This window comes from Salmo salar, chromosome 22 (genome assembly GCF_965601325.2).
Source record: "Salmo salar chromosome 22, fSalSal1, whole genome shotgun sequence".
Lineage (NCBI taxonomy): Eukaryota > Metazoa > Chordata > Actinopteri > Salmoniformes > Salmonidae > Salmo > Salmo salar.
This window is the reverse complement of record NC_138312.1, coordinates 59,795,758-59,810,317: the sequence shown is the minus strand read 5'-3', so window position 1 is coordinate 59,810,317 and position 14,560 is coordinate 59,795,758. Positions and strand designations below refer to the sequence as shown.

The 14,560-nt window shown below is 47.5% G+C and overlaps 1 protein-coding gene across 1 annotated transcript in view; it reads left to right on the top strand.

Annotated features, from left to right (window-relative positions):
- Nucleotides 1-14,560, top strand: part of LOC106583764 (arf-GAP with coiled-coil, ANK repeat and PH domain-containing protein 3) — a 186,586-nt gene that overhangs the window by 149,191 nt on the left and 22,835 nt on the right. The window contains exons 13-20 of the mRNA XM_082967721.1: nt 3,706-3,806; nt 4,121-4,232; nt 9,118-9,344; nt 10,191-10,260; nt 10,430-10,524; nt 10,622-10,839; nt 11,240-11,329; nt 13,579-13,671. Of these exons, the coding sequence (XP_082823847.1) occupies nt 3,706-3,806; nt 4,121-4,232; nt 9,118-9,344; nt 10,191-10,260; nt 10,430-10,524; nt 10,622-10,839; nt 11,240-11,329; nt 13,579-13,671 (1,006 nt within the window). The remainder of the gene's footprint in view (nt 1-3,705; nt 3,807-4,120; nt 4,233-9,117; nt 9,345-10,190; nt 10,261-10,429; nt 10,525-10,621; nt 10,840-11,239; nt 11,330-13,578; nt 13,672-14,560) is intronic.

The window sequence follows — 14,560 nt, the reverse complement described above, 5'->3', positions numbered from 1 at the left end:
CGGTCTGTTTGTGCTATCATTAGGCTGTTGGCCAATCATCAAGAAAGGGGCTTTAGTTATTGAGATACCCCTACAAACTCATGTAACCCAATATTGCAAGCTCTGATATTGCTAACATTTGAAATACAAGTAGCCCGTTACCTTCCCAACATAAACAAACAGCAGTAGGATATCTTAATGCCTCTAGGAAATATAGACCTGTAAACACAAAGAATAGCAATAGGAGGAAATATCAACTATCAAATATGAATATTTTTTGATGAATTTAAACTTTCCAAGTCAAATGTGGTCTCATTCAGTGCTGTTGTATGGTCCTGCCTGACAACATTACATAGTTACACATTTATTCCATTCCAGCCATTACAATGAGCCCGTCTTCTTATAGCTCCTCCCATCAGCCTCCTCTACTCCAAATCCATTATTGCATCCAAAATCCAATATGGCTGCCATTATACCATTAAATGGTGGTTTAAACACCTGTATAGGTTTTAAATAAGAGACATATTGTAGATGTGTGTACTGTACCTGTGACCTGTACTCAATACCAACGTTGTGTCATTAAACTATGTTGGGCATCCAGTAGGCCTGCCATAATTAAACACCATTGTCTGGATATGGAAAAGCCAGCAGACTGATTGGCATGGCAACACCAAATATCCCAAGTCACAAGCCTCATTGAGAACCAATGAGGTAACTGGGAGGCTCAAACAAAAGACAAGAAAACCCATGAGACACCCTCTTCCTAGCTTTACAACTTGTGGTATACCAACTGTGGTATGTATAACTTGTGCATCCAGGATTGGGCTCTGAAATCACCTCGTTATGAAGAAGTAAACTTTGATTCATTGCTAGTCCAATACGGCTGCCTGACTCCAACATGACCTTCCACTGACTCATGGGATTTGTGATGCTCGTTGGGATGTTCCGTTGCGCTTTTTTGCTGTTTGGGTTGAGTTGGTGACATTATGGTGGACTATTCTGCTGTTTGGGTTGAGTTGGTGACATTATGGTGGACTATTCTGCAGTTTGGGTTGAGTTGGTGACATTATGGTGGATGCAACCAAACATGATGCCAAGCGCATTAAGGCAGGTGTTCATCACTTCCTGGGTGGATAGGAACATTAGACTGCTGGCCTTCCTGGGTGGATAGGAACATTAGCCAGAGCTATTTAGGAGGGATATCACACCTGGTACAAATGATTGTCTAGTTTATACAAATCATTGTCTAGTCTATACCTGCGCCAAGAGGGGAGGAGTTCAAAGTCCAGGGACAGGGGGTAGCTTGGGTCTAAAATGATTTTGTGAGGCTTGCTGAAGGCCCTGACCTTAAAGATCTCATCCAGGCCTGTCTGTTTGACTTCAAGTACCTTGCTTGCTGTGGTGATAATCCTTCTCAGCATATTTCTCTGGCTGACAGTGGCATTGCCAAACCAACAAACAATACAAAAAGTTAAAATACTCTCAATGAAAGATTTTGCAAAACAGAGTCAGTATTGTACAGTCAACATTAAAAGATCCCAGTTTTTTGAGAAAGTAATGTCTCTGTAGATCAGGTCTGTACATTTACTCCTCTGAAGCTCATTGTCCAAGAGGACACCCAGATATCTCTATTCCTCTACAATCTCTAGATGTTGCAGAGGTAGGTGTTGTATCTCTTTGGTCTTGTTGGTATTGGAGGACCGAGTGTGATTCATCACACCACTCTAAAGACATTTAGAGCGGAGGAGCTTCCTGGCTGGCACTGAGAACATGACTTTTCACAATGTCCTCAAAGCGTTTCATTACTAAGGATGTCAAGGCAACAGGGTGGTAGTCATTCAGCACAGAGAGATTAGATGCTTTAGGAATGGGTATAATTACAACGTTTTTCTACAATACTGGCACGTGTTGCTGGTCGAGCGAGAATCGGAAAATGTCTGTAAAAACACCAGACAATTGTTCAGCACGGTGCTTTAACACATGTCCACTTATTTTGTCTGGGCTTGTGTGCATTACATCCCCTGAACAACTTCACAACATCAGCCTGTTTAACAACAACCCTCTCAAACATGTTGTCTGATTCAAATCTTGAGAAGAAAACATTTAGTTGATTAGCCATGTTCTGGCCCTCATGTCTCCCAAGGTCAGCATTGGTTTTTCCCCTGCCTATGTGGGGGGCACTAGCCATGGATTTAATCCCTTGCCTGAGGAGAGGCTCCTCTCCACCCTTTGCTTGTATGCCTCTGTCACAGGTGTCGTAGGGATTGGACCAAAACGCAGCGGGAACGTGAATACTCATCTTCCTATTTTATTGAAGAAGGAAAACGAAAGAAACACGTATACAAAAAAGAACAAACGCCACTAAACAGTCCCGTCAGGTGCACAAACACAAAACAGGAAATAACTACCTACAAATCCCATAGAAAAACACCCCTCTTAAATAGGACCTTCAATTAGAAGCAACGAGGAGCAGCTGCTTCCAATTGATGGTCAACCCAATAAACACCACATAGAAATAGACATACTAGAACTAACATAGAAATAGACCAACAAGAACATAGCCCAACAAACCCCGAAACACTCTAAACAAACACCCCTCTTAAATAAGAACATAGCCCAACAAACCCCGAAACACTCTAAACAAACACCCCCTGCCACGTCCTGACCAACCTACAATAACAAACAACCTCTTTTACTGGTCAGGATGTGACAGCCTCCTTGTCCACCAGTATCTTTCTTTTGATCTCACGTTATGCATCTCTTAAAGCCTGTCTATTACCCTTAGCATAAAGAGGACTACCAGCCATGGGTGGTAGCAGAATAGGTACATATGATGGCAATACACGCCAGCACTTTCCGATGGCCTCCTGTTGAATGGTCTCCTGACATGTGGAAGTCCAGTTCCATGATGTCTCTGTCTTTATTAACTGTCAGAGGAGGACTGATGGCGGAGTGGGCCTATCGTTATCTGTTTAACCTGGTCAGGTCCCAGAACTACAACCACTACTGTTAGCTGTGTAACCTGGTCAGGTCCCAGAACTACAACCACTACTGTTAGCTGTGTAACCTGGTCAGGTCCCAGAACTATAACCACTACAGTTAGCTGTGTAACCTGGTCAGGTCCCAGAACTATAACCACTACAGTTAGCTGTGTAACCTGGTCAGACCCCAGAACTACAACCACTACTGTTAGCTGTGTAACCTGGTCAGGCCCCAGAACTACAACCACTACTGTTAGCTGTGTAACCTGGTCAGGTCCCAGAACTACAACCACTACTGTTAGCTGGTGTAACCTGGTCAGGTCCCAGAACTACAACCACTACTGTTAGCTGTGTAACCTGGTCAGGCCCCAGAACTACAACCACTACTGTTAGCTGTGTAACCTGGTCAGGCTCCAGAACTACAACCACTACTGTTAGCTGTGTAACCTGGTCAGGCCCCAGAACTACAACCACTACTGTTGGCTGTGTAACCTGGTCAGGCCCCAGAACTACAACCACTACTGTTAGCTGTGTAACCTGGTCAGGCCCCAGAACTACAAACCACTACTGTTATAATGCCAACCATATTGGATTTTGGACACCATATTGGATTTGAGGCAAAATCCAGGGTGGCCCCAAAGACAATATGTGGTGGCCCCCTCACTAAATTACAAGAGTAGGGGCTGAAAATACTCAGCCAATGAAAGGATGTTGTGTTTTGATTGACACTGCTCTCTGCCAATAGGATGCCCTGACGGTGGTGGTGGAGGACCTGAGGCTGTGTTCAGTCAAACCTTGCGAGGACGGAGAGAGGAGGTTCTGCTTCGAGGTGGTGTCCCCCACTAAGTAAGTATGTGTGTGTATATGTGTGAATATAATCTATCGGTGTGTGTGTGTGTGTGTGTGTGTGTGTGTGTGTGTGTGTGTGTGTGTGTGTGTGTGTGTGTGTGTGTGTGTGTGTGTGTGTGTGTGTGTGTGTGTGTGTGTGTGTGTATATGTGAATATAATCTATCGGTGTGTGTGTGTGTGTGTGTGTGTGTGTGTGTGTGTGTGTGTGTGTGTGTGTGTGTGTGTGTGTGTGTGTGTGTATATGTGAATATAATCTATCGGTGTGTGTGTGTGTGTGTATGTCCTCTCCTCACCCTCCTCTCTCCCACTAGGAGCTGTATGCTCCAGGCAGAGTCAGAGAAGTTACGGCAGGCCTGGATCCATGCTGTACAGGCCTCCATCGCCTCTGCATACAGAGAGATATCAGACAACTACTACATCGAGGTACTGACCCTAAGCTTAACCCTGGCCCTGACCTCAACCCTAACCCTATAATTAACCCTGGCCCTAACCCTAAAATTAACCCTGACTCTAACCCTGACCCTAATCCTAACATTAACCGTGACCCTAACCTCAACTCTAATCCTAACCCTAAAATTAACCCTGACTCTAAACCTCAACTCTAATCCTAATCCTAACATTAACCCTGACCCTAACCTCAACTCTAATCCTAATCCTAACATTAACCCTGACTCTAACCCTGACCCTAATCCTAACATTAACCCTGACCCTAACCCCAACTCTAATCCTAACATTAACCCTGACTCTAACCCTGACCCTAATCCTAACATTAACCCTGACTCTAACCCTGACCCTAATCCTAACATTAACCCTGACCCTAACCTCAACTCTAATCCTAACCCTAACATTAACCCTGACTCTAACCTCAACTCTAATGCTAAAATTAACCCTACAGAGAGGACTATATTGAGGTATAACTCTAACCTGAACCCTACAGAGAGAACTACATTGAGGTATAACTCTAACCTGAACCCTACAGAGAGAACTATATTGAGGTATAACTCTAACCTGAACCCTACAGAGAGAACTACATTGAGGTATAACTCTAACCTGAACCCTACAGAGAGGACTATATTGAGGTATAACTCTAACCTGAACCCTACAGAGAGAACTATATTGAGGTATAACTCTAACCTGAACCCTACAGAGAGAACTACATTGAGGTATAACTCTAACCTGAACCCTACAGAGGCACTCTCCATAGTCTCTCTATGCGCCAAAATACTACATGGAATAATAACATCAGTGATTCCAAAACATTGATTGTTCCTACTGACAGCCTTTAACTGGGACCAACCAGCTGTATAACTAGCTGGCCTAAAGCCTTTAACTGGGACCAACCAGCTGTATAACTAGCTGGCCTAAAGCCTTTAACTGGGACCAACCAGCTGTATAACTAGCTGGCCTAAAGACTTTAGCTGGGACCCACCAGCTGTATAACTAGCTGGCCTAAAGCCTTTAGCTGGGACCCACCAGCTGTATAACTAGCTGGCCTAAAGCCTTTAACTGGGACCAACCAGCTGTATAACTAGCTGGCCTAAAGCCTTTAACTGGGACCAACCAGCTGTATAACTAGCTGGCCTAAAGCCTTTAGCTGGGACCCACCAGCTGTATAACTAGCTGGCCTAAAGCCTTTAACTGGGACCAACCAGCTGTATAACTAGCTGGCCTAAAGCCTTTAGCTGGGACCCACCAGCTGTATAACTAGCTGGCCTAAAGACTTTAGCTGGGACCCACCAGCTGTATAACTAGCTGGCCTAAAGCCTTTAGCTGTGACCCACCAGCAGTATAACTAGCTGGCCTAAAGCCTTTAACTGGGACCAACCAGCTGTATAACTAGCTGGCCTAAAGCCTTTAGCTGGGACCCACCAGCTGTATAACTAGCTGGCCTAAAGCCTTTAGCTGGGACTCACCAGCTGTATAACTAGCTGGCCTAAAGCCTTTAGCTGGGACCAACCAGCTGTATAACTAGCTGGCCTAAAGCCTTTAACTGGGACCAACCAGCTGTATAACTAGCTGGCCTAAAGCCTTTAGCTGGGACTCACCAGTAGTATAACTAGCTGGCCTAAAGCCTTTAGCTGGGACTCACCAGCTGTATAACTAGCTGACCTAAAGCCTTTAGCTGGGACCCACCAGCTGTATAACTAGCTGGCATAAAGCCTTTAGCTGGGATCCACCAACCACCAGTATAACTAGCTGGCCTAAAGCCTTTAGCTGGGACTCACCAGCAGTATAACTAGCTGGCCAAAAGCCTTTAGCTGGGACTCGCCAGCAGTATAACTAGCTGGCCTAAAGCCTTTAGCTGGGACCCACCAGCTGTATAACTAGCTGGCCTAAAGCCTTTAGCTGTGACCCACCAGCAGTATAACTAGCTGGCCTAAAGCCTTTAGCTGGGACTCACCAGTAGTATAACTAGCTGGCCTAAAGCCTTTAGCTGGGACTCACCAGCTGTATAACTAGCTGACCTAAAGCCTTTAGCTGGGACCCACCAGCTGTATAACTAGCTGGCATAAAGCCTTTAGCTGGGATCCACCAACCACCAGTATAACTAGCTGGCCTAAAGCCTTTAGCTGGGACTCACCAGCAGTATAACTAGCTGGCCAAAAGCCTTTAGCTGGGACTCGCCAGCAGTATAACTAGCTGGCCTAAAGCCTTTAGCTGGGACCCACCAGCTGTATAACTAGCTGGCCTAAAGCCTTTAGCTGTGACCCACCAGCAGTATAACTAGCTGGCCTAAAGCCTTTAGCTGGGACCCACCAGCAGTATAACTAGCTGGCCTAAAGCCTTTAGCTGGGACTCACCAGCTGTATAACAAGCTGGCCTAAAGCCTTTAGCTGGGACCCACCAGCTGTATAACTAGCTGGCCTAAAGCCTTTAGCTGGGACCCACCAGCTGTATAACTAGCTGGCCTAAAGCCTTTAGCTGGGACTCACCAGTAGTATAACTAGCTGGCCTAAAGCCTTTAGCTGGGACTCACCAGCAGTATAACTAGCTGGCCTAAAGCCTTTAGCTGGGACCCACCAGCTGTATAACTAGCTGGCCTAAAGCCTTTAGCTGGGACTCACCAGCAGTATAACTAGCTGGCCTAAAGCCTTTAGCTGGGACTCGCCAGCAGTATAACTAGCTGGCCTAAAGCCTTTAGCTGGGACCCACCAGCTGTATAACTAGCTGACCTAAAGCCTTTAGCTGGGACCCACCAGCTGTATAACTAGCTGGCCTAAAGCCTTTAGCTGGGATCCACCCACCACCAGTATAACTAGCTGGCCTAAAGCCTTTAGCTGGGACTCGCCAGCAGTACAACTAGCTGGCCTAAAGCCTTTAGCTGGGACTCACCAGCTGTATAACTAGCTGGCCTAAAGCCTTTAGCTGGGACCCACCAGCTGTATAACTAGCTGGCCTAAAGCCTTTAGCTGGGATCCACCAGCAGTATAACTAGCTGGCCTAAAGCCTTTAGCTGGGACCCACCTGCTGTATAACTAGCTGGCCTAAAGCCTTTAGCTGGGACCCACCAGCAGTATAACTAGCTGGCCTGTAGCCTTTAGCTGGGACCCACCAGCTGTATAACTAGCTGGCCTAAAGCCTTTAGCTGGGACCCACCACCAGTATAACTAGCTGGCCTAAAGCCTTTAGCTGGGACTCACCAGCTGTATAACTAGCTGGCCTAAAGCCTTTAGCTGGGACCCACCAGCTGTATAACTAGCTGGCCTAAAGCCTTTAGCTGGGATCCACCAGCAGTATAACTAGCTGGCCTAAAGCCTTTAGCTGGGACCCACCAGCTGTATAACTAGCTGGCCTAAAGCCTTTAGCTGGGACCCACCAGCTGTATAACTAGCTGGCCTAAAGCCTTTAGCTGGGACCCACCAGCTGTATAACTAGCCGGCCTAAAGCCTTTAGCTGGGACTCACCAGCTGTATAACTAGCTGGCCTAAAGCCTTTAGCTGGGACCCACCAGCTGTATAACTAGCTGGCCTAAAGCCTTTAGCTTGGATCCACCAGCAGTATAACTAGCTGGCCTAAAGCCTTTAGCTGGAACCCACCAGCTGTATAACTAGCTGGCCTAAAGCCTTTAGCTGGGACCCACCACTAGTATAACCAGCTGACCTAAAGCCTTTAGCTGGGATCCACCACCAGTATAACTAGCTGGCCTAAAGCCTTTAGCTGGGACCCACCAGCTGTATAACTAGCTGGCCTAAAGCCTTTAGCTGGGACCCACCAGCTGTATAACTAGCCGGCCTAAAGCCTTTAGCTGGGACTCACCAGCTGTATAACTAGCTGGCCTAAAGCCTTTAGCTGGGACCCACCAGCTGTATAACTAGCTGGCCTAAAGCCTTTAGCTGGGACCCACCAGCTGTATAACTAGCTGGCCTAAAGCCTTTAGCTGTGACCCACCAGCAGTATAACTAGCTGGCCTAAAGCCTTTAGCTGGGACCCACCAGCAGTATAACTAGCTGGCCTAAAGCCTTTAGCTGGGACTCACCAGTAGTATAACTAGCTGGCCTAAAGCCTTTAGCTGGGACTCACCAGCAGTATAACTAGCTGACCTAAAGCCTTTAGCTGGGACCCACCAGCTGTATAACTAGCTGGCATAAAGCCTTTAGCTGGGATCCACCCACCACCAGTATAACTAGCTGGCCTAAAGCCTTTAGCTGGGACTCACCAGCAGTATAACTAGCTGGCCAAAAGCCTTTAGCTGGGACTCGCCAGCAGTATAACTAGCTGGCCTAAAGCCTTTAGCTGGGACCCACCAGCTGTATAACTAGCTGGCCTAAAGCCTTTAGCTGTGACCCACCAGCAGTATAACTAGCTGGCCTAAAGCCTTTAGCTGGGACCCACCAGCTGTATAACTAGCTGGCCTAAAGCCTTTAGCTGGGACCCACCCAAGTCAGTTGGTTGGGTTTAGACCTCCTGTTTTGTAAACACTGAACTAGAACCAACCATAACCTACTTTCTGTCTGTCTTCCCATAACTAACCAACTAACTAACTAACCATAACCACCCTCTCTTCTCTGTCTCTCTCTCTAGCGTCTGGACCGGAGAGCCTCCCCCTCTACCAGCAGTATAACTAACCAACTAACTAACCAACCATAACCACCCTCTCTTCTCTGTCTCTCTCTCGCGTCTGCACCGGAGAGCCTCCCCCTCTACCAGCAGTATAACTAACCAACTAACTAACCAACCATAACCACCCTCTCTTTTCTGTCTCTCTCTCTAGCGTCTGGACCGGAGAGCCTCCCCCTCTACCAGCAGTATAACTAACCAACTAACTAACCAACCATAACCACCCTCTCTTCTCTGTCTCTCTCTCTAGCGTCTGGATCGGACAGCCTCCCCCTCTACCAGCAGTATAGACTCAGCCAGCGAGCCCCGGGGGGAGAAAGGGGGGAGAGGGGGTGAGGGCAGGGGGGAGAGCATCCTCCACCGGGTGCAGACCCTACCGGGTAATGAGCTGTGTTGTGACTGCTCCCAGGCTGCACCATGCTGGGCCTCCATCAACCTGGGAGTCCTGCTCTGCATCGAGTGCTCTGGCATACACAGGTAAACTACACTACCCACAATGCTACAGGTAGGGAATTACTAGACCAGGGGTACTCAACTCTTACCCTACGAGATCCGGAGCCTGCTGATTCTCTGTTTTAACTGATAATTAATTGCACCCACCTGGTGTACCAGCTCTAAATCAGTCCCTGATTAGAGGGGAACAATGTAAAAACGTAGTTATAACTGGCTTTGAGGTCCAGAGTTGAGTTTGAGGGTGCTAGACTACAATGTTACAGTGAACTAGACTAAATTACAACACCCTAAGTACACTTCTTTGCATTAAGTGCTCCGGCATACGCAGGTAAACTACACTACCCACAATGCCACAGGTAGGAAACTTAAAAACAACACTGGAAACAATTCTCTGCATTAAGGACTCCGCAGAACCTATATCACGGGTGAGCAATTTACAAAGACTGCACCTTGTTTTCTGACTTCAGGCAGCCGTCGACTTTTAACGGATTGACAGGTGTTTACCACACTTCCGTCAGTTCAGTCCTCACCTGTGACCCCCTCACCTGACAGAGAACAGCCAAACAGCAGCGAGAGACAGGAAGTAGAACAAGTGAAAGAACAGCCAAACAGCAGCGAGACAGGAAGTAGAACAGGTGAAAGTGACAGACAGGAAGCAGACTGCAGACGTTGTCACGAGACCTAATCCCAAATTTCTGTCACTTCAAACAGTCTGGGGATTACAACTTAATCTGTTTAAAAACTAGTCCTTCCATATCTTCACAGATTACAGGCTACGCAACACACATTCTCTACTCAGAGTTTGTGAAAAGCTGCTGTATCTGACCTGTTGTCTCTCTCTCTCTCTGTGTGTTGTGTTGTCTTCTAAAGGAGTCTGGGGGTTCACTGCTCCAAGGTGCGTTCACTAACACTGGACTCCTGGGAACCAGAGCTACTCAAGGTGTGTTTCTCACTTCCTGCTCAGCGTCACCTTTAGTGATTGAAGATATGACGTATTCCTTTCTAAGAAGTTTCTTGGGACTCTGGGAATATCTCTCTTCGTTTTTTTTTCGGGGTTATGAAATTCCTCACCTAATCCTTTCTCCTCTGCTATCTTTCTCTCTCTCCAGTTGATGTGTGAGCTGGGTAACAATGTGATTAACCACATCTATGAGGGAGCCTGTGAGGAACTGGGATTGAAGAAACCTGGACCTTCCAGTCCTAGGTGAGCACTGGTTAGCAAGTTTACCTATAGGCTAGGAGACTCCTAAACATGACATATACGGTCTTCCCTCTTCTCTCTCTCTCTCTCTCTCTCTCAGACAAGAGAAGGAGGCGTGGATCAAGGCTAAATATGTGGAGAGGCGTTTCCTGAAGAAGATGAGCGTCAGTGGCTCATTGGTTGAAGGGGAGAGGAAGTCCCGCCCCTGGAGCGTGAAGAAGTGCCATCGCCACAACAGCTCAATGCGAGGAGCGCCCAAAACCCGCCGGAAATACCGACACGACCCTGCTTTGATTTCACCGGGAAACCTCTCCGCAGGTGACTAAACTCTCTCTCTCTCTCCTCTCCTTCTGCAGTTGACTGAATGTTTAAGCCGTGGAAAGCTGTCCTGCATATGTCTTGAAGGACAATACAACTAGAGAAGTATCCATTTAGCTGTTGTGGAAGAGTCCTGAGGAAAGCATGTGATGGTGAACTGTTTGCTCTGTCCAACTCCATCAGACGGGCAGCAGACTGCAGACGTCGTCACGAGACCTAATCCCAATTTCTGACACTTCATACAGTCTGGGGATTTAAAACCAGTCTCTCCATATCTTCAAACCCTTTGTACTTTATCACTTTTACTTTTGTCAAATAAATAATGAGATCCTGTCTGGAAACCTTTTTGTAATATGAGGACAGGTGGAATTGAGACTCTCTCTGTCCTGTATGTCCTCAGCTGCAGCGAAGCTCCGTCGTGACTCTCTGTTTTGTCCCGATGAGATGGACAACCTCTTCTCCTACTTCGACACCGGCAACGGCACCCGCAGTAAGTCTGACCCAGAGTTTCCCGCAGTAAGTCTGACCCAGAGTTTCCCGCAGTAAGTCTGACCCAGAGTTTCCCGCAGTAAGTCTGACCCAGAGTTTCCCGCAGTAAGTCTGACTCAGAGTTATCTATGTGTGGCTTTGATCTGACACACACTCACCTGCCAACCAGAGAGAACAAACGTGATAATAGATGTTTTGGGACTGGAGATGAGGTTTTAGAAGGAACTGTTATTGGGTGGAGATGAGGCTTTAGAAGGAACTGTTATTGGGTGGAGATGAGGCTTTAGAAGGAACTGTTATTGACTGGAGATGAGGCTTTAGAAGGAACTGTTATTGGGTGGAGATGAGGCTTTAGAAGGAAGCTGTTATTGGGTGGAGATGAGGCTTTAGAAGGAACTGTTATTGGGTGGAGATGAGGCTTTAGAAGGACTGTTATTGGGTGGAGATGAGGCTTTAGAAGGAACTGTTATTGGGTGGAGATGAGGCTTTAGAAGGAACTGTTATTGCGGGTGGGCAGAGGCTGAGCGGGGGGCTTTAGAAGGAACTGTTATTGGGTGGAGATGAGGGGGCTGTTAGGGGGAGAGGGACAGGCTGTTATTGGGTGGAGATGAGGCTTTAGAAGGACTGTTATTGGGTGGAGATGAGGCTTTAGAAGGAACTATTATTGGGTGGAGATGAGGCTTTAGAAGGAACTGTTATTGGGTGGAGATGAGGCTTTAGAAGGAACTATTATTGGGTGGAGATGAGGCTTTAGAAGGAACTGTTATTGGGTGGAGATGAGGCTTGGTGCTATATGGGGGGATTGGGGTCAGTAGGGTAGATTGGGGTCAATAAGGTAGATTGGGGTCAGTAGGGTAGATTGGGGTCAGTAGGGTAGATTGGGGTCAGTAGGGTAGATTGGGGTCAGTAGGGTAGATTGTGGTCAGTAGGGTAGATTGGGGTCAGTAGGGTAGATTGGGGTCAATAAGGTAGATTGGGGTCAGTAGGGTAGATTGGGGTCAGCAGGGTAGATTGGGGTCAGTAGGGTATTTTGGGGTCAGTAGGGTAGATTGGGGTCAATAAGGTAGATTGGGGTCAATAAGGTAGATTGGGGTCTGCAGGGTAGATTGGGGTCAGTAAGGTAGATTGGGGTCAGTAGAGTTGATTGGGGTCAGTAGGGTAGATTGGGGTCAGTAGGGTTGATTGGGGTCAGTAAGGTAGATTGGGGTCAGTAGGGTAGATTGGGGTCAGTAGGGTAGATTGGGGTCAGTAGGGTAGATTGGGGTCAGTAGGGTAGATTGTGGTCAGTAGGGTAGATTGGGGTCAGTAGGGTAGATTGGGGTCAATAAGGTAGATTGGGGTCAGTAGGGTAGATTGGGGTCAGCAGGGTAGATTGGGGTCAGTAGGGTATTTTGGGGTCAGTAGGGTAGATTGGGGTCAATAAGGTAGATTGGGGTCAATAAGGTAGATTGGGGTCTGCAGGGTAGATTGGGGTCAGTAAGGTAGATTGGGGTCAGTAGAGTTGATTGGGGTCAGTAGGGTAGATTGGGGTCAGTAAGGTTGATTGGGGTCAGTAGGGTAGATTGTGGTCAGTAGGGTAGATTGTGGTCAGTAGGGTAGATTGTGGTCAGTAGGGTAGATTGGGGTCAGTAAGGTAGATTGGGGTCAGCAGGGTAGAATGGGGTCAGTAGGGTAGATTGGGGTCAGTAGGGTAGATTGGGGTCAGTGGGGTAGATTGGGGTCAGCGGGGTAGATTGGGGTCAGCGGGGTAGATTGGGTTCAGTAGGGTAGATTGGGGTCAGTAAGGTAGATTGGGGTCAGTAAGGTAGATTGGGGTCAGCAGGGTAGATTGGGGTCAGTAGGGTAGATTGGGGTCAGTAGGGTAGATTGGGGTCAATAAGGTAGATTGGGGTCAATAGAGGTAGTTTGGGGTCAGCAGGGTAGATTGGGGTCAGTAAGGTAGATTGGGGTCAGTAGGGTAGATTGGGGTCAGTAGGGTAGATTGGGGTCAGTAGAGTAGATTGGGGTCAGTAAGGTAGATTGGGGTCAGTAGGGTAGATTGGGGTCAGTAGGGTAGATTGGGGTCAGTAGGTTGACAGGGGGATATTTTAGGGATTGAGAGGCTGCTAGAGGATGGTTAGGGTTAGGAGGGGTGTACCTAGCTGGTGAGGAGACTGGTTTTGGGGCTGTAAGGAGGCCTTGTTGCGGAGCTTCAGGGGAGGCGGTGTGATGACTAACGTGTCCGTGGCTTGGCGCTGGTTGGCCCTGCAGGTCTGAGCAGCGACAGTGGGCTGGGAGGCAGTACAGACGGGAGCACAGATATCCTGGTGTTTGGCTCAGTGGTCGACAGTGTCACCGAGGAGGGTAAGTCACAGGTGTGTGTGTGTGTGTGTGTGTGTGTGTGTGTGTGTGTGTGTGTGTGTGTGTGTGTGTGTGTGTGTGTGTGTGTGTGTGTGTGTGTGTGTTTCCTACTAGTGCTGACTTTGCTGATAAATACTTAGAGGAATAATGTACCTACTATGACTGTGATATGTGGTTGTCCCACCTAGCTATCTGGAGATGAATGGACTGACTATGACTGGTCCACCTAGCTATCTGGAGATGAATGTACTGACTATGACTGGTCCACCTAGCTATCTGGAGATGAATGTACTGACTATGACTGGTCCACCTAGCTATCTGGAGATGAATGGACTGACTATGACTGGTCCACCTAGCTATCTGGAGATGAATGGACTGACTATGACTGGTCCACCTAGCTATCTGGAGATGAATGTACTGACTATGACTGGTCCACCTAGCTATCTGGAGATGAATGTACTGACTATGACTGGTCCACCTAGCTATCTGGAGATGAATGGACTGACTATGACTGGTCCACCTAGCTATCTGGAGATGAATGGACTGACTATGACTGGTCCACCTAGCTATCTGGAGATGAATGTACTGACTATGACTGGTCCACCTAGCTATCTGGAGATGAATGTACTGACTATGACTGGTCCACCTAGCTATCTGGAGATGAATGGACTGACTATGACTGGTCCACCTAGCTATCTGGAGATGAATGGACTGACTATGACTGGTCCACCTAGCTATCTGGAGATGAATGTACTGACTATGACTGGTCCACCTAGCTATCTTGAATGCACTAATTGTAAGTCGCTCTGGACAAGAGCGTCTGCTAAATTACTAACATGTAAAATTGTGTGTGTGCACGTCAGAATTGACAGACTGTGTACTTTCAAAGGTT